This window comes from Lathyrus oleraceus, chromosome 1 (assembly GCF_024323335.1).
Source record: "Lathyrus oleraceus cultivar Zhongwan6 chromosome 1, CAAS_Psat_ZW6_1.0, whole genome shotgun sequence".
Lineage (NCBI taxonomy): Eukaryota > Viridiplantae > Streptophyta > Magnoliopsida > Fabales > Fabaceae > Lathyrus > Lathyrus oleraceus.
The window spans coordinates 45,568,022-45,589,009 of NC_066579.1; the positions used below are offsets into that span (position 1 = coordinate 45,568,022).

Below are 20,988 nucleotides of genomic sequence, written 5' to 3' on the forward strand. Positions count from 1 at the left end.
AATATTTGAAGAAAGCTCTGGGAAAGGGAATTGTGCACCAAGATCATATGCATATTGTCATACCCCAAAATTTGCCCGTTAATGTTACAAGGCATTTTTTAAGGCACTCCAACTTATTTTCCAAGGCATTGACCTTAAAGGAACAAAGACCCAGCTCACAGATGGCCAAATCCAGAAAATGGCCCAGACTGGCATGCTCGCTAGGCGAGCAACTCCTTCGCCTAGCGAACCCTTCGCTACGCCACTCGCCTAGCGAAGCTTGCGAATACCAGAATTTTTGGGCTTCATTCTGAGCCCATTAGGTCACAAAAACTATTATAAATACCAAGGACCTCATTCAGAAAAAGGGGAACGAAAACGGGAGATAGAGAGAAGGCACAACAAACCCCGGAGGCTAACCCAGAGAATTCAGAGCAACCCTAAAGGAAACCCTGAAGGAAACTCATCTGCACCAAGGTTATCTCCGCCCAACTCAATCCAGCGCCAACCCTAAAAGTGACTTGCCAATTCAAGGTTGCAATTCAATTGCAAACAGGTTTGCGTTACCATTACCGCTTTATGTTCTTAATTTGCATGTGGCATTATGATTGAATTTATAAAAATATCTTAAGTCTTGCATGTGAATTTAAGTATGTATGAATGTCTTGAACGTTTAACCATGTAATTTCTATGATGGATGCCATAGGGTTTGGAGCTTTCTGGAATCGTACTGTTATTAAAACCAGAACCCGCAGCCGCTCGCTAGCACATCGCTAAGCGAGCATGTAGCGAGCATTTGCTAAGCCGTCGCTAGGCGAGGCAGGAGCGAACGTGACAGTCGCTGATTTTTTCGTTCTGATTTTTGCTTATCTGACATGCTTTATTGTAATCATACATTATTCACCTAACACTATTTCTGTTGTGATGCCTTTTGTTGGGTGCAACTCTTGACCGCACCTTGATTTGGTATTCTAACCTGTTTGCTGAATGTTGTAAGGGTTCACATACTCCCGGAGAAAGTAACTTGCTAGGTATTCCACTTTATTTGTGGGATACCCTTGTGGAGATTCACCCTAATTACCTAATTGATTATAATATGGACCTAATTACCTAATTGATTATAATATGGACCTAATTACCTAATTGATTATAATATGGACCTAATTACCTAATTGATTACAACTACCTAATTGATTGTAAAATATTGCCTTTGAATATGTGATCTTGGACCTCTCTTTGTTGCCTTACGGTATTTCGGTATTATGGTCACGTCCCGCGAATGTGGGGATACACTTAGCAAAGACCCTTCGATTAAATCATCATGTCCCTATAAAATAAATCATTGTCCCTCGGAGGTTGCCTGCGAATATATGATTTTGTCCCTCGATGACCCGTCGTTGTAGCCTACGGTTAATGATGATCGTCCCTTTGAATGCTAAGGTATCCTTACAAATGTTGCCTTCAATGACCAATCGATGACCCTACGATGACCCCTTTACATCCAAAGGGATAAGACTACTTACTTCTCAATAGTAAGGCCAGTTTTACCCTCATAAGGATAGGAAATGCCCATAAAGACCTTGGGTAGGTATAACTCTTAATCGCTGGCTCATAACCTAAAACATTTTTCATACCTCACACTTTGCAACTACTAGAAAATCACCACTTGGCATACATTCGTACTAGAATCATTGCCAAGTTATATTTTTCTAAACCGCTTTCAAAATTAAACGAGATAAATACTTTGTATACATTCGTACAAGAATCATTACAAAGTTAAACTCTCTTTTCAAAACATTTTTTAAGCAATTCACAAACACTTTTTTCAGACAAACATAAGTGATCAAGCAATTAAGAGCCCATGGATAACCATGGATACAAAGGGTGCTAACACCTTCCCTTTGTATAATGTACCTCCCGAACCCAAAATCTAATTAAGGTCTTTCCTGTTCTTTTCCACCTTTCCTATGGGATAAAAGAAAAGTCGGTGGCGACTCTTGCTATCCGCGACATTTGCTTTCCAAAGCAAAACACCAAAGTCAATTCACCGTATGACACATATACATGCGGGACATTTTCTAATTCAGATTGGGCCGAATGTCCAATGGATCAGAAGTCTACCACATGATATTATGTATTCTTTGGAGGTAATTTGATATCTTGGAAAAGTAAGAAAAAAATGTAGTAGCAAGATCAAGTGCTGAAGCATAATACATGACTATGGCTCAAACGACTTGTGAACTGATATGGGTAAAAAAATCTTGGATGAAATGAGATTTGAGAGTAATTATCCTATGAAATTGTGGTGTGATAACCAGGTTGCCATACATATTACAACAAATTCGGCCTTTCATGAAAGAACAAAGCACATTGAGGTAGACTTCCATTTTATTAGAGATAAGGTTCACGAAAATCTCATATCCACTTCATATGTTAGAACAAGAGAACAACTAGTAGATTTGTTTACAAAGGCATTGAATGAAGTGCGAAGTGATTTCATTTGTAACAAGCTGAGCATGATTAATATATATGCTCTAGATTGAGGGAGAGTTTTAAGAGTTATATTAAAATATTATATTATAATATAACTCTTATTACATCTCATGCATCACTATCCAGAGTAGAAGTTACTCTCGAAGAAGTCTCAAGAAGGTCAGAAGAAGGTTGATGATGGCCTCCATGAGATGCACCTTAAGAAGCTTGCCTTGTCCAAGGAATATGCGAAGTCACTGGAAGTGAGTTTCTCTATTGCACAAGATTCTTTTGAGAATGCTTTGCAGCAAATAAAACACTTTTATCTCACAATGTATATCTTGCAAGAGCAAACCAGGGTTGATCAGATAATAGAAGATGAAAAGCTGGCCTCCCTTCGGGATTAGCCGACATAAACCGACAACATCAAAATCATACATCTCACTAGGGCCGATGAAGACATATCATAACGAGTATTCAAGATCGACGAAGTCAAACAGGGAGTGGACCTATATCCACATACCATTCTTCTGCAAGGCCAAAAACAACCATGCTCTAACCCCATACGAAAATCTCCTAAAAGCTTTAACCATATAGGAAGTCAGATGACCATTCAATTAAGAGTAAATAAAATTCTCACGTCATGAAAATGACCCAGGACTATGCATGGACCTGCCTTAGGAGAACACTTGATCAAGGTAAATGATCGAAGGAGGACCGCCAAATCAAAAAATGAATAATCTTCTGACAAATGTTCCTTCTTAGACAACTGTCTTCATAAAAGGTTATAGATCCTCTAAATCCTAAGATCTTACTATAGTTAGTGAAGACGTTAAATCAAGATACACACATTTTTAATCATAAAATACATCTCACTATCGACGAAACTTCTGACTTGAGGGTCAAGTGTTTACAAACCAAACTTAAAAGACAATAGCAAATTTCCCTAGTTCACCTTCCATCTAACTCACATCTTACCCGCATCAACAACTCTAATTTTACAACTTCAAAAATTATGAACAGATTCAAAATTAGACAACAATATTAAAAATATATATGAAATTCTGGTATCAGATATGAGATGTCGAAGGTAATGTCATGACACTAATATCTGAATAATACAAATAGGATAAAGATAAAGAACAGTAATGCAAGAGACACAAGCAATTGTTAACCCAGTTTGGTGCAACTCACCTACGTCTGGGGGCTACCAAGCCATGAAGGAAATCCATTAAAATAGAATCAGTTCAAAGACTCTCAGTAAACAACACAAGTTACAGTCTTTTTCACCTAATCTCTACCCGTGTGACTTCTACCTAAGAACTCTTAGATATGAGATCCCATCTCACTCCCCCTCAATCACACCAGTGATATAAACAAGAATTACAATCAAAAGAAAACACTCTTCAAAGACACACACTTGATCTTACTTAGCAACTTCAATCAAGTAGACACACACTCATGCTTAAAAGCTTTGAGTGACAAATTACAACTCACAAATCAGACTAATTCAATCATCTATGGATGAATTGAATGGCTTACAAGTCACACGACCACACAAGACTTAAACCCTTATTCTCTCTGAATATTTCGCTCTGTATTTCTTGTGTGTCAATTCAGGTTTTCCATGTCCTTTTTATATAAGCATTTGGCTAGGCTTGGACATCATAAAACCCTAAAACTATTTTCCTTTTAAATCTTCTCATGACAGTAGATTAGATCTCTTTGGAAAATAAGTTAATCACGTTGTAATTAATGATTGAATGCGTGTGTAAATCAGATCTTCAATCATACATAAATTTGCATTAAAAACGCAATCACATAATACATAACATTCAGACTGAATGTTCTGTATACAGATGTCATGACATCGGGTCTGACATCCTGGAACAGTCCTACATAATTCCATTTTAAATATCCAGCAGGTACATAATATCTTATGTTAATACATCACATGTGACTTCTTGTGAACACTTATGGTTTTACCAAAATTGCTGCCAACACCTAGAACCAACAAACTTCCCCTTTGGCAAATTTTGGCTAAAACATATATCAGTCCATTTTGTCCACAAGAGTAAAAAAACATCAGCAGTTAAAACAACATAATAGCAGTTTAAGCAGCAGCAGAAGCAAACACAATTACTAGTTATAATAGCAAATAGTAATACACACATGCACATGGGTACTTCTTCTCCCCCTAAGTCTGTTCAACACAGACATCTCCTTCAACACCAACAACACCTGTAAACATTCAGAGTCACCCTCTGACATCTCCTTCAACAACACATAATAGAACATCATTCTGTTCTACATCAAACATCTCCTTCAACATCTGTAACATTCAGAATCACATTCTGACATCTCCTTTAACATTACCTATACAACCACCAGTACTACACAGAACATTCTACTGTTCAACATCAACAGCTGTCACCTGTTTAGCCTAGCTATAATAACACATAATAACTGTAGTGCTCTCCACATCTCCACACCTTAATTGCAGCTCTCCACATAATAACTTCTCCCCCTTTTTAGTCAAAATAGACCAAAGTGACCAAATTAGACAAAATAAATGTCAATCAGTCCAGCAGAGAATGTCACAAAAGATGTTATAACATATAAAATGTTAAAACGTAAATGTCAGGTGGTACAAACCATAATTATACACAGCTGCAATAGCTGAGATAATCAAAAATCCAGGGAACTCATAAAGAGCCCAAATATTACATCATGGCATCAGAAAGACTGCAAAAAAAAAAACAACCATTAAACAAAAAAACATCAAAACATCCAAGCTTCCAAAACAACATCCAGAACAACACAGTCTTCATAACAGGGGGACCATTACAACTTAGTCTGAGGAAGTAGCATCTTCTTCACCTTCAGATTCAGAACTGCCACTAGATTGTTCTTGAGAATTGGACCTCTCACTTGAGGTATGGGCATCTGACTCCTTGGCTTCACCAACCTTATCCATCTCTTCTTGCTCCAAGCTACTAATGAGAACCTCTAAAGCCTTTTTCCTAGCCTTGACAACCCTAATCCCAGTTTCCAGCTCCTTACAAGTTTCCTTCAATTGAGCAATCAAGCCATCTTGAGAGGCTGGCTCCTTCCTTGCAGATGTCATGACGATATCATTGACATGGCTTCCTTCAAATAACTTGTAGTGAATGGACAATGGAGGCTTCCTTATGCTGGGAATATCACTTGTGTTTAGAATACCAGGATGCTGGCTTAAAATAATTCCACAAATGATAGAGGGAAAGGCAATAGGCAGCTTTACTGAATTAGTGGAGGCATGTCTAACAATTTGTTCAAACATGAACCTTCCAAAATCAAAGTTGAGCCTGGTTCCAATAGCATAGATTATTCTTCTAAGACCATTAAAGATAGTTGAGATATGGTTTGTTGGCACCCAGTTGGCTGAACCAATCTTATGCAAGATGGAATACTTTACAGTTAATTTTCCAGCTGATAGATGCTTCTTGCTTGGCAATTCCTTGACTTGGCCAGCAGTGATTGTCCTACATACTTCATTGTCTGTGGCTTCTAACTCAACACCTCCTTCAGTTCCTTTTCCTAGGAACTTATTGATAACAGCAGGGGAGAACCTTACACACCTTCCTCTTATAAAGACCTTGCAGAATTCTTTGCTATTCTTGTCAGAAATATCCTTTGGGATATTCACCACAAACTCCTTCACTAAGCCTTCAAAACATTGGGGTAAAGCAACAACTGTTTTCATCAAACCAACAATCTTGATCAATTCCATAACCTCCTTCACTTCTACAACCTCCTTCCCTAGCTCCCTCTCAACAACAACTCTTCTCCGTATAACAAATTTCCACTTGGCAGCTTCATCTTCCAGATGGAAGGAAATGTTGTCCAAATGCACAGCTGGAACCTTAGCTGGAGACTTTCTGACAGTCTGCCTTTTAGCAGGAGAGATGTCTGGGACATCGTCTTCGACATCATCTTCATAATCAGAGCTTTCTATGACCTTCCTCTTCTTGACCTCTACTTTACTCCATGATTTAGAGGGTCCTACACCAACAACCTTCTTCCTAGTTATGGCTGTTAACATCTTAGCCATAGTCTTCAATTTCTTGGTTTTCATTTTCTTTGCAACACTTGGTTTCAGGTGATGAACCAGGGTGTCATCTTCCTCTTCTGAACTTTCTTCCTCCAAATCAATAACCTTCTCAGCAGTCTCATGAGAAACATCCACTAGTTTTTTACTAGGCAAGGTTTTACCTAGAGAGCATAGTCCCTCAGTAGCCATGTCTTTTTCTGATCTAGATGAATCATCATCTTTCTCAGTTTGAGGTTCCACGTCAGGTGAGGGGTCCCTTCTAGACAGAGGAGTCGAGACTCCCTTGACTGAGTGTCCTTAATTTAGGATCCTAGTTACCAGGTTCCTAATGACACGATCTGTATAGTGCATGTCATCCTTAGGTGGAGGGTTATCAGAAAAGTTACCTTGATTGTTTCCTGCCATGGAAGAAGGACCAGGGGCGTCGCCTGGGATTACAGAAAGAGGAATAACCTCCAAAACATCTTCATCTAGAAACTCCATGGAGGGAGTCCTTGCCTTGTGCGTGGGTTTTGAATCAGAGGATGAGGGATGTTGTGACATTTTATTGAACTTTTGTGAGAATTTTTGTTGCCCTAGCAGAGATGGTCTGAGCAGTTTGATGAAGATGGAAGTGTTTGTGTTGAGGTAGCGTGTGGAAATGGTGTAGATGCTAGTTCCAATACTAGATAATGATTTACCATAAATGGGGCACTTTCTTTTATGTGGGCAGACAATATTTTTATTACCTTTTCAACTCCACTTTAATCGCTATAAATTCTCATAAATACAAATCCCCAATTTCCCTCTTAAACATTCAAACTGATTAACATCCAAAGCTTTTGTGAATATGTCAGCTAATTGTATTTTAGTAATAACATGCTCCAGTGCTATGATTTTCTCTTCCACAAGTTCTCTAATGAAGTGAGGACCAATGTCAATGTGCTTAGTCCTGCTGTGCTGAATAGGATTCTTGGAAATGTTTATTGCACTCAGGTTGTCACAGTACAATGTCATGACATCTTATGTGACACTGTATTCAGTCAACATTTGTTTCATCCAAACCAGTTGAGAACATCTACTTCCAGCTGCTATGTATTCAGCTTCATATCCAGCACAAACACCTATATCAAGTGCAATGTCAGGTCTGCTTGCTTTGAGATATAGCAGACTTCCTATCATGCTTCTATACAGACTTTGATCTTCATTAACTCCATTTTCATCTTTGGAGACTTTCAAATATGTAGGAGTATGTGTCCTTTTATGACTTGCTTTCTCCATGCCAAACTTCTTAACAATGTTCTTGGCATATTTTCTTTGAGATAGAAAGATAGAATCTTCTATCTGTTTAACTTGTAGCCCAGGGAAATAGGTCAGCTCTCCAATAAGGCTCATCTTAACCTTAGACTGCATTTGTCTAACAAAATGTTCCACCATCTGATCTGACATCCCACCAAACACAATATCATCCACATATATTTGAGCCACCATGAGCTTTCCTCCTTCATTTTTCACAGACCTGTAGCCATTATTAGTGAGGAACACTATGAGTCTCTCATACCAAGCCCTAGGAGCTTGCTTCAAACCATAGAGGGCTTTCTTCAATCTGTGCACATGCTTTTTAGGCTGTTCAACATATACTTCCTCTATCAAGTAGCCATTCAAGAAGACATTCATTTGGAACAGTTTGAACTTCAGAATACATGCCACTCCCTGCAATAATCTAATGGACTCAAGGCGAGCTATGGCATTTATTCTTTCAGGTCTAGGAACCAGTTCCCACACTTCATTCCTCTTGAATTGACCTAACTCATCCTGTATGACATTGATCCATAACTCATCAGTCAAGGCTTCCTTGACATTCCTAGGCTTAATCTTGGACACAAAGCAACCATGTGAGATCACTTCCCTTGATCTAGTTATGACCCCTTTATTTGGATCTCTTATTATGAGATCTTTGGGATGATCCTTCTGAACCCTGATGGAGGGTCCCTTGTTGATTTTGTCATCTTCAGGTTCAGCTTGAGAGGGTTCATTCTCCTTATTTTTGTCTGAGAAGTCAGTTGGGGGATCATTTAGAGATGTCTCGACATCGTCTGTGACATCAGTCTGTTGGTCATCAACCATAACATTAATAGTTTCCATCATTACTTTAGTTCTGGAATTAAAGTCTCTATATGCTCTACTGTAGCCCAGAAATAATCCTTCATTACTTTTGGGATCCATCTTCCTTCTTTGCTCACTTCTAATTTTGATACCTTGACTTTCCTTTTCTCCTTGAAGTTTTAGACAAATATCTTTGAAGACTTCAAACACATCAGATTTGTTTCTTATAAAGTTGATCCAGGTGTATCTGGAGAAGTCATCTACCACTACATATGTATACTTCTTCCCACCAAGCCTTTCCACCTGCATGGGTCCCATCAAATCCATATGGAGAAGTTCCAAACCTTTGAAAATGGTGTCATGTCTGAGTTTCTGGTGTGGCATCCTTGTCTGACATTCCCCACAGACTTTTCTTTCATCAATCTTCCAGTTGGGAATTCCTCTAACAACTTCAACATATATAATCCTCTTCATACCTTGCAGATGGCTCAATCTTTGATGCCATGTCTACACTTCTTCTTCTTTGACTAAGGTATACTTTGTAGAATCACCAATTTGAGAACTCCACATGTAACAATTGTCTTTGGACCTGACCCCTTTCATGATCACTTCACTTTCTTTGTTAGTAATCAGACATTCATTTTTAGTGAAGTTAACATTTAGACCTTGGTCACACAGTTGACTGATGCTTATTAGATTTACAGTCAAGCCCTTAACAAGTAGGACATTGTCAAGATCAGGAACTCTAGGACAATCAAGCTTACCAATCCCCTTGATTTCACCCTTTGCTCCATCACCAAAGGTTACATAGCTTGTGGCATGAGGATGAAGGCCAGTTAGCAGGTTTTTGTTTCCAGTTATGTGTCTGGAGCATCCATTGTCAAAATACCAATCTTCTTTGGCTGAAACTCTGAAGGAAGTGTGAGCTATTAGACTTGTAACATTAGTCTTAGGAACTCATTGCTTTTTGTTGACAGGCCTGTGATGTTTGGGTCTAGGTTGATGGTGAGTCTGATGTTGAACAGGACTAGGATAACCATACAGCTTATAGCAGAAGGGCTTTATGTGATCAAATATTCCACAATAATGACATCTCCATCTTTGGTGTTTCCCTTTCTGCTGTCTTCCCTTACGATGTTGTGACATATGATGTGACATCTCAGGTTTGCTTTTAATATGGATGCACTTAGGTTTGGATTTAAGTTTGCCACCAGTGTAACTGCACTCAGGCTTAGATTCATTGAATCCAATGCCAGATTTGTCTCCTGTTATTTGTCCAGTCTGGAGAATCTTGTCTAAGGAGTCAGATCCATTGTTTAGCATTCTTACATACTTGGTTATCTCATCCAGTTTAGAATTCAAGAAAACAGCTTCAGTCTTTAACTTGGAGATGGTTTCCACATGTTCTGCCTTCTCATTCTCCAACTGTGCTATCACTTTCTTCTGGCTGTCAACTGGTTGGCTCTCATCTCGTTTGGCATTCAGTAACACAGCTTCAGTTTTTAATTTAGAGATGGTTTCCAAGTGTTCTACCTTCTCATTCTCTAGTTGAGTTATCACCTTCTTCTGTCTTTCAACCTGTTTACATACTTCTGCACTTCTATGACACAACTTTCTATAGGTAGTGGCCAACTCTTCAAAGGTTACTTCATCATCACTTAAGTCTTCATTAGAACCCCATCTTCCAGTCAAGGCAGTCACCAGATTTGCAGACTCTTCTGTTTCACTTTCATCAGACCAAGTGGCAGCAAGACTCCTCTTCTGTTTCTTGAGGTAGGTTCCACATTCAGTTATAATGTGTCCATACCCATCACATTCATGGCACTGAACTCCTTTTTCTTCCTTGGGCTTTTCATCTAACCTTGTTCTTCTTCCAACATTGTTGGATTTACTGATGTCAGATGTGATGTCCTTGACATTTGCCTTAGATCTTACATCCATCTTTTTCAGAAGTCTGTTGAACTGTCTTCCTAGCATTGCTACATCATTTGCCAGATCTTCATCAACATCCTGAACACTTTCCTCCTCAGTGTTTGACATGAAGGCTATGCTTTTGGCTTTCTTTTCAGATCCATCACACATTCCCATCTCAAATGTTTGGAGGGAACCAATTAGCTCACCAACTCTCATATTGGAGATGTCTTGAGACTCTTCTATGGCAGTCACCTTCATAGAAAATCTCTTAGGGAGTGACCTGAGTATTTTCCTTACTAATTTTTCATCTGACATCTTCTCTCCCAGGGCTCCTGAGGCATTAGCAATTTCAAGGATACTCATATGAAATTCATGAATATTTTCATCTTTTTTCATCCTCAAATTTTCAAACTTGGTGGTGAGCAGCTGCAGTCTAGACATCTTCACTCTAGAGGTGCCTTCATGAGTGGTTTTGAGAATGTCCCAAGCATCTTTAGCCACCTCACAGTTGTTTATCAATCTGAAGATATTCCTGTCTACTCCATTGAATATAGCATTCAATGCCTTAGAATTTCCAAGGGCTAGATCCTCCTCCTCCTTGGTCCATTGTTCTTCAGGCTTTTTATCAGTTGTAGCTTCTCATTCCTTAGTAACTACTGGATGTTTCCAGCCTGTTAACACAGCCTTCCAAGCCTTATAATCCAGATATTTTAGGAAGGCTACCATTTGAGGTTTCCAGTAGTCATAGTTTGATCCATCCAAAATAGGTGGCCTGTGAACAGATCCTCCATCTCTCTCCATAGTACCAGAAAATATCGTCCCTAGATCTCACCCAGAACCAGAGCAGGATGTCTGCTCTGATACCAATTGAAATTCTAGTATCAGATATGAGATGTCGAAGGTAATGTCACGACACTAATATCTGAATAATACAAACATGATAAAGATAAAGAACAGTAATGCAAGAGACAAGCAATTGTTAACCCAGTTCGGTGCAACTCACCTACGTCTGGGGGCTACCAAGCCAGGAAGGAAATCCACTAAAATAGAATCAGTTCAAAGACTCTCAGTAAACAACACAAGTTACAGTCTTTTTCACCTAATCTCTACCCGTGTGACTTCTACTTAAGAACTCTTAGATATGAGATCCCGTCTCACCCCCCTCAATCACACCAGTGATATAAACAAGAATTACAATCAAAAGAAGACACTCTTCAAAGACACACACTTGATCTTACTTAGCAGCTTCAATCAAGTAGACACACACTCATGCTTAAAAGCTTTGAGTGACAAATTATAACTCACAAATCAGACAAATTCAATCATCTATGGATGAATTGAATGGCTTACAAGTCACACGACCACACAAGACTTAAACCCTTATTCTCTCTGAATATTTCGCTCTGTATTTCTTGTGTGTCAATTCAGGTTTTCCATGTCCTTTTTATAGAAGCATTTGGCTGGGCTTGGACATCATAAAACCCTAAAACTATTTTCCTTTTAAATCTTCTCATGACAGTAGATTAGATCTCTTTGGAAAATAAGTTAATCACGTTGTAATTAGTGATTGAATGCGTGTGTAAATCAGATCTACGTAATCACATAATGCATAACATTCAGACTGAATATTCTGTATACAGATGTCATGACATCGAGTCTGACATCCTGGAACAGTCCTGCATAATTCCATTTTAAATATCCAGCAGGTACATAATATCTTATGTTAAGACATCACATGTGACTTCTTGTGAACACTTATGGTTTTACCAAAATTGCTGCCAACATCTAAAACCAACAATATATTTTAATCGTTAAATAAATTTTAATAAAAAATCATATCAAATTATTTCATTCCTCCTCTTTTTATTTTATTTTATTTATCTTTTGGATTTGTATTATGTCTTACACAATTTCTTTACATACAAATTTAGTATGCTTTTATCTATATATATCTATTTTTATATTATTCTCTCTCCTAATCACCTCTATCTTTTCTCATCTTATCTCCCTTCACTCACATTTTTTTCTCATGTTATCTCCCTTCACTCACATTTTTTTGTTGTTGTTGATAAATGCTTGAGGGACATGATCCAATACAAAAAATGTGAAATATTCATAAATATAACATGATCATTCGAACCTGTTTTTTTCCAAGCATGTTTTTTAGCTTTATTATACGATACCTGTACAAAAAAAAGCTTTTTATAGCATAGAAACTCAACATCTATTCTTCAACATTATTTTTTTAATCTAGAAACAAATGCTAGTACAATAGACATAATAACAAATTTAGTGACTTAAAAAGAAGGTAAAAAGAACTAAAATGTACTCGCTCGCTCACTCTCATAAAAAAATATCATATTTGAACAATTAATGATTCTTAAAAAAAATTGAATGTGTTAATTTTAATTAATAAAACTAATATCATTTACTATATTCCTATTAGTTATAGTTAAAAAAGTGGTTGGATAATATAAAAAGTTAATAAATATAAATATGATAATAAAAAATAATAATAAATACTGAATTGATATTATAAAAGGATAAAAGGAGGGAGTACTATTTAGTTCGTATGTTGAAAGATTGAAACATGGCAACATTATGCTAGGCTGTTGTCATGTGTCATTGGTGCCTTCATTATCCTTCTCTCAGAATTTGTCCGATAATGATAGAATTTGTCCGATAATGATGGTTCAATTTACAACTCCTTTATTATTTATTATAAATAAAATTTGTTTTTTTAAATCTAATAAATAACTATTTTAATTTAAAGTCATTTTTAAATAACTTATCATTAATTTTTAATTAAATATAAAAAATATATTTTAATTTAATTTTGTAGATGATGTGGTGTAATGGAGTTGCTATATTAAAATAACTTATAGTGAATAATTGAATAACTTTTCCAATCAAGGGTGCAATACACTGAATTGAAAGGTTATAACTTATAGTATATAGTATTCTATTTGCTTAGAAACCTTTGAATTCGAATCAATAACCAAATCAATCTAATGGCTAATTACTTTTGAATTTCAGACTCAAAGAAGGACTAGAGAGTTATGAACATGGATTACAAATCGCTATCTTCTATCTCCGTTTCAGATATTGAATCCCTTGGAATTTCAACACACCACGCTGCAACTCTCCACCACCGTCTCACAGAACTAATCGGAATTCATGGAGCTGACGCGCCTGCCACGTGGCAGAGCATCACCACCAACATCCTCAACCCACAACTACCTTTCTCGTTTCATCAGATGCTCTACTATGGCTGCTTCAAGGATTATGGTCCGGACCCGCCCGCTTGGTTACCCGACCCGAAAACTGTTAGTTTGACGAATGTTGGCCGGTTACTTGAGAGGAGGGGTAAAGAGTTTCTGGGTTCAGCGTATAAGGATCCGATTACAAGTTTTACTGATTTCCACAAATTTTCACTCTCAAACCCTGAGGTCCAATTACAAGCTTTGGTTTTTTCACGTTTTGTGTTGCTTTTTGTCATTGTTATTGTGTGTTGTTTCAGGTTTATTGGAAAACTGTGCTCGATGAAATCAACATATCGTTTTCTAAACCACCCGAATGCATTTTAAGTGAGAATCTCAGCGAGGACGGTTCTTCTTCTTACCCCAGTGGTCGATGGCTTCCCGGAGCATCGGTTAATCCTGCACTCAATTGCTTGAATTTGAAAGGCAAAAGAAGTTTGAATGACACGGTAATAATATGGCGCGATGAATTGCAAGATGATCTTCCTCTTCAAAGGATGACACTTGAGGAATTGCGTCAAGAGGTTTGGTATGCTGCAAATACCCTATCCATTTATTGTTATATTTTAAATATTTTTTAGTGGACGTCGCTATGAGTTGTTCAACACATAGATTTATGACACTAGTTTTTCGACTTGTGGTAGATTTTAAGGTGTAGTTTTTGATTTGAAATGTTGCATAGTGTGATTAGTCTATACAACTAGCCTTTCTAGTTTCAAAATTTGAAAAAGAAAAATGAAACTATGTTGCTTCTGTTACTTTGTAGGTTAGTTGCCTATGCTCTTGAATCACTGGGTCTGGAGAAAGGATCTGCAATTGCGATTGATATGCCAATGAATTGTAAATCTGTTGTCATCTATCTGGCTATCGTTCTTGCAGGTTATGTTGTTGTATCGATAGCTGATAGTTTTGCAGCACGTGAAATATCAACCAGGCTTAAAATATCAAATGCAAAAGTCATATTTACTCAGGTTTAATCCCAAATATCTTTTTACGACTTTTTCTGTTTCCTCTTTGTAGACTTCTCAACTAAATATGTTTATTAGCTTTGAAACTATTGGGATTTTAGGTAGAACAAGAATAGAAGAGAGAATAAAGATTGTATAATTTGAAATTGATATTAGTTTGGTACATCACAAATTCAAGGTACTAACCTTATTTCTACCAGTGTTAAATTCCTAATCCTAACTTAACGGCGAAACAAATAACGAAATATGATGAATCTTGGCAAGTGGGCATCACTCCTAAGAGATCACCTAAGATACTTCATTTATTCTTTAGATAAAATGATGATATTATGAGATAGTTTAAACTATTCTTATAGTCCTGCTTAAGCTAAGCTTTTATCTAAACAAACTTAAAAGGAAATAACTAATATAATGCAGTGCCACTTTTGGACTAGAGGTTGGGTTAGACTGCATTGGGCTGGTGTAAGTAATAAATGACTTAAGTCACTGCTAGTATGATTCATCAGCGAGAAAGAATTCTTCACCAAAATGAGTCAATTGGAGAAGTAATCACTTATATGATTCATTAGTGCAACTTTCTTTCTTTGTCTACCTCAATGTTTTGCTAGCATTTAAAAAAGCCATACAATAGATAAAACCGTGACATATTAGAAATAACTACAACAATGAATGCCAAGAATAGCCCTAAAATATTTTGATTTCCCTTTTATTTTGCGTTAGCCATTGCTGTTTAGTCTCTATTTTTGTTACTATTTAGTTATTTTCAAATGCTAGCTTTAAGGTTATAAAAAACATGGAAGGTGATTGTCATGCTACTCCTTTCCTGCTAATTAATTCTTTCTCATCTGACGAGTCATGCTAGTGGTGGTTTCTCTTACAGTTGGTTATTATTTTTTGGCAACTTGTGTTGGTTATGACTCTCACAAGCCCTTTGTTCCAAGAGATTTTGTTGAATCTCAATTAATTTTGTTGCTCTTGATGAATTTAAAAAAGATTTGTTCTTTCTGTTCATAATTACATGCCAAGAGTTTTCCATTTATCATCATTCCAGCGAAGACTCTTCTTCCTTGTTAATATACCAACCAGTTCTTCAGGATTATCCTAGTCATCATGATGATTTATCCTTCAGACAGTGCTGCCAATCTTTAAAAGATTTAAAATCTCTGTAAGCTTTAGTTTGAGGGGAAACGTTTGAATAGCTATAAAATATCGCCAAATATCATAGTTGTAACCAGGAATGAATAAAGTATCTTAAATTATTAAAATTAAATAGTTTCTGTGTAGTGATTTGCAACTTTCATTATTTTTCAAAATTTGTTCAATTATTTAATTATGATTAGGAATCTAGTATAAATAGGAGTTAAAAACTTTGTATTTTCATGTCCTTTATATAATCGATATCAACTTTATATTATTTAGTCTCTATTTTTTCTTTATATTCTTTCCTACCTAAAATTAAATTATTTCAACATATTTAAAAATAGTTCATTTCTCGATATGTCAGTTATTATTGGCATTGGTAGGTTCCAATTATATGACCAATAACATTTGTGCAGTTATTTACTTTTTCCTGTTTATTCTTTGCTCTCCTTCCCCTCTTTTTATTTATCAGGATCTCATACTTCGTGGCGATAAAGCCCTCCCACTTTACAGGTGAAAAATCCCTTTTAACTGTTTAGTAAAGTAACCCTCTAGTTGAGTTGTCTCTTTTATTTATCAGTAAATTGTTATCTCACACTGTTACTTGATTTGCTTTCCAAATGCAGTAGAATTGTGGAAGCACAATCTCCTACGGCAATAGTTATCCCAACAAGTGGCTCTGGATTTAGCATGAAACTGCGGAATGGGGACTTTTCTTGGTGTGATTTTTTGGAGAGAGTCAGTAAAATCAAGTATGCACTTCAATTATGATATATTTATAGATATTCAATTTATAAATAAGAAATCATTGGCAGGTGATATGCCTTTGATTCTTTCAACATTTTCACGTGTAATGATATTTATATCTGATCCGGAAGCAATTTAGCATGAATAGTTCGGATTATGATATTTTACAATTCAGTTCTCATTTGTTATCATGTAACGTTCAGAGGCAAGGAATTCATAGCTGCGGAACAACCAGTAGAAACATTTACAAACATTCTCTTTTCTTCTGGAACAACAGGCAAGTTAAATTTTGTATTTTGTCCTGAAATCTTACACAGGTATTTAGACCAAATCATTTGTATTGATGCAGAAAAATTGAGGTAAAAATAATATTAATACAGTGCTAAGACTTCATTCACTTTATTAATCTGGTTTAAATTTCATTGTCATTTGACCTTGTGGTATAGGTGATCCGAAGGCAATTCCGTGGACCAATATTACACCACTAAAAGCTGCTGCAGATGCATGGTGCCACTTGGATATTCGTGAAGGTGATGTAGTTTCCTGGCCCACTAATCTTGGATGGATGATGGGACCATGGCTAGTATATGCATCTTTGCTAAATGGAGCTTCAATGGCTTTGTATAATGGATCCCCACTTGGGTCTGGTTTTGCCAAGTTTGTACAGGTATAATAAAACCATCCCGCTATAAATTTAGACTCCCCATATCTTATCCTGCCTCACACCCGGTACAATGAAGGTGCTGAAGGCTAAACTTGCCGCAATTATGGCGCCGAGGAGCAGCCGCAATTAAGGCATACTTTTCAACATATTATATAGTTTTATTCATACGGAGTGATATTGTGCACTGTTTAGGATGCTAAAGTAACAATGCTCGGTGTGATTCCAAGTCTTGTACGGAGCTGGAGAAACGCAAATTCCACATCCGGCTATGATTGGTCTGCTATTCGGTGAGCACTGTTTAATCTAGATTAACATAGTACCACATGAAGGTGAATGCCGTTGATGATTATGCAGTAGCTGATTGGAACTATTGTTTTAAATTTAGTTGCTTTGCATCCACTGGAGAAGCATCTAACATAGATGAATACCTGTGGCTGATGGGAAGAGGTAGTTACCAGCCTATCATTGAATATTGTGGTGGTACAGAGATTGGGGGTGCATTCATCACTGGATCATTGCTGCAGGCTCAGTCATTAGCTGCTTTTAGCACACCAGCTATGGGCTGCAATTTGTTTATTCTTGGTGAAGATGGGCATCCTATTGTATGTGGTCAAAATTTTCATCCTTAGTATACCAAACTTCTGAAAATTCAAATGATCTCTGCGGCATTACGTCACTTTCTTAAACAAATGAATCTCTGATTAAATTCGTAAACTAAAGTTCGATCTTCTTTTCTATTATTACAGCCACATAATGCTCCAGGAATAGGTGAGTTAGCTCTTGGCTCCCTTATGCTTGGGGCATCAAATGCATTGCTGAATGCTGATCATTATGGTGTCTACTTCAAGGGAATGGCTCTTTGGGATGGAAGGGTAGGTATACCATTCTCCTTTATAATATTTCGGATTTTTGAATATTTACAGTTGCCTTTCTCTAGTCAGGTTTTACGGAGGCATGGAGATGTATTTGAGCGTACTGCTAGAGGATACTATCATGCGCATGGTCGTGCAGATGATACGATGAACCTTGGAGGAATTAAGGTAGAAAATATTTTGCCTCCGATATTTTTTCCTTCACTGTTTAAGTTTGGCAATATATAAATGTAAGGAAAGAAACATGGACGCTTCACTGGCATATGGATCTCAATTATTATGTGAAATTAAGCTTCATTAAATACATCAACACAAACTATTTATCTCTTGAAAGGAATTTGGGGCATGGTGTAGGTAATTGCAGCCTGTTTGGTAATATCAGGGCTCTGTTTGGTAATATGACAATAAGCTAGCTTATAGCTCTTTGGATTAGTATATAAGCTTGTTTGATCAAATGAGAAGTGTTTGGCAACAAGCTTTTCAGCTGTTTTATCAAACGGAGTCCAAATAAATGACTTCATTTCATGTTGTTCAGCCCCTTTACTTAAAATTTTCTTTTTGTACAATTATAGATTATAAAATTTACTTGGGCTATATTTGTTAACAAACCAGTTTCTCTATTCGCTTTCTACTTTATTAGCATGGTCTGACATTTCATGCTGTTTGGATAGGTGAGTTCGGTTGAGATTGAACGCATATGCAATGGAGTAGATAGTAATATTGTGGAAACAGCTGCAATAGGGATACCGCCTTCTGGTGGTGGGCCGGAGCAGTTGGCTATAGCTGCTGTGTTAAAGAACTCAAACGCCACAGCACAAGATTTACAGAAATTGAAGATGTCTTTTAATTCAGCTCTCCAAAAAACACTAAATCCATTATTCAGGGTACGGACTAATTTCTTTATATTATTCATGAAGTTCATTATCACAGTATATTATTCATGAAGTTCATTATCACAGTATAGTTTAGTATTCTAAATAAATTCACGCGTGATCGTGTAGGTCTCTCGAGTAGTACCAGTGGCATCTCTTCCAAGGACGGCATCCAACAAGGTTATGAGAAGGGTTTTGCGGCAGCAACTTGCGGAACATAGCCAAAGTTCTAAAATATGATGTTATTAGTACCGGGTGATTAGCTTCGCTAGCTGTCTCCTATAGTTTGCTGCTAGTTTCTACTAGTTGTTAGTTAGTCTGTTGCAATTATATTGCACAATAATGGGTATAACTACCTTCCCTTTATCCCATTATGTATGTTTTATAATAATAAAACCTCCATTAGAGTTTTACCGATTCAGCATACACGTTGAAGAATCGAGTGGAGAAGTGAATGTCCATTAGGGATGATGATGTATTGTATATAGTGGAGAAGTGAATGAAGAAAGCATAAAATTAGAAAATCTTTATATGGTGTCAGTCTGCGAACCCTTGATTGCTGCTTCTGCTCGCGCTTCCGTGGCTGTTTCGTGGTCTTGTCTTCACGATTTGCCGGCGAATCTCGATTCTAGTCCGTGATTCTGATTCTGGGTTGTTTGGTTTCTTTGAGGTTGTAATTTGGTCTGATTGCAATTCTTATTGAGCGTCTTTTCTCTATGACTTACTGTTCTGGTTTCCTCTTGCCCTTTTATCTTTTTTTATTGGTTCCAGTTCATGTTTTTTTGGTTGCAACAGTAACTCACTTTTTTGGATGACAGTTATTAAAATATGTAATTTGTATCCACTTTATCGGTAAGAATTATCCTATTTGGAAATTTCACTTAAAAATGTATGTTAAAGTGAAATGACTATAGTCACTTGGACAATGTCCACCGACAGAGAGAGTTGCTTTAGAGGAGTGGAAAATCAAAGATGCGTAAATTATCATCTAGATTCTCAATATGATAGATTTTATATGATCAATAATTTGTGCTTTTTATTCAACTGTTCAAAACTATTTGAAGCGTATGTAATATCAAGACAATGTAGTTAAATATTTTCCATTGGAGTTATAGATAATCAATTATAAACTAAGGTAATTTATTTATTTAAGAATCTATTCTGTTTTTTTTAATGGTTGGACATAACACTATGTAATTATTCATGTCAATGTTTCCAAGACTTCTCTTGGGGTTGTCCAAGAGGTCTACAATACTAGTAGTCGAGATTAATTTTTTACAAAGATTTCTCTAAAATTTGAGGTTGATAGAGTGATTTGCTAATAAGGACCGTGTTCCTTCTTTGGACACCTATGTTTGCAAACTTTGTAAAGAGGAACAACATCTCCTTACTTAAAGAACTATGTCTCATGATAATGTCATTTTCAGTCTATAGCGGTTGCATATGCGATTCAAAGTCTTGGTAAAGGTTGTGATACGTAACATGTTCAATATTTCTCTTGCAAACAATTTGGACACGTTTCTCGTAATTGCAATAAGAAGTTTTGTAATTAATGCAAAGAACAATGTCATATCATATCTAACTGATCTACGCATCCTCAACGATCAACACAACTTCTGGTGCAAGCATTCCATGTCATTACCATGGATATATGTGATGTGCATGTACTATTATTTTTTAGTTTTGATGATGACAACACCTTATGTCAAACAACGTTCCGTGAAGTCTTTAGTGACAATTGTCCAATAATCTCTGCTGATGACATCCAATATAGAAGTTATCTCTAGTCTCATCATTAAGAAGAATCAAGTTCTAGTTGAAGTTCTAAGTCATTGAAGCTTAAAAAATGTGAAAGGGAGGAAGTGTGAAAGACCGTCAAGTCCTGCACTTAGCGTGTGTCTAAATGATCAGTTTAATGTCAC

The 20,988-nt window shown here is 36.7% G+C and overlaps 1 protein-coding gene across 3 annotated transcripts; it reads left to right on the forward strand.

Moving 5' to 3' along the window:
- The first annotated feature begins 13,396 nt into the window (after window positions 1-13,396).
- Window positions 13,397-19,783, forward strand: LOC127098152 (probable acyl-activating enzyme 17, peroxisomal). 3 transcript variants are annotated; one of them, XM_051036697.1, is made up of 13 exons: window positions 13,397-13,480; window positions 13,580-13,992; window positions 14,064-14,332; window positions 14,570-14,774; window positions 16,384-16,424; window positions 16,538-16,663; window positions 16,862-16,935; window positions 17,105-17,325; window positions 17,515-17,609; window positions 17,708-17,924; window positions 18,069-18,362; window positions 18,866-19,078; window positions 19,196-19,783. In XM_051036697.1, exons 2-13 carry the CDS (start codon window positions 13,603-13,605, stop codon window positions 19,304-19,306), a joined length of 2,256 nt encoding a protein of 751 aa, XP_050892654.1. In that variant the 5' UTR covers window positions 13,397-13,480; window positions 13,580-13,602; the 3' UTR covers window positions 19,307-19,783. The 3 variants fall into 3 exon arrangements, 2 of the variants coding, with proteins under 2 accessions (XP_050892654.1, XP_050892727.1); XM_051036770.1 differs by lacking the exon at window positions 13,397-13,480 and having other exon boundaries at window positions 13,489-13,992; window positions 18,069-18,194; window positions 18,264-18,362; XR_007793326.1 differs by lacking the exons at window positions 13,397-13,480; window positions 19,196-19,783 and having other exon boundaries at window positions 13,489-13,992; window positions 18,069-18,194; window positions 18,260-18,362; window positions 18,866-19,063.
- The last annotated feature ends 1,205 nt before the right edge of the window (window positions 19,784-20,988 follow it).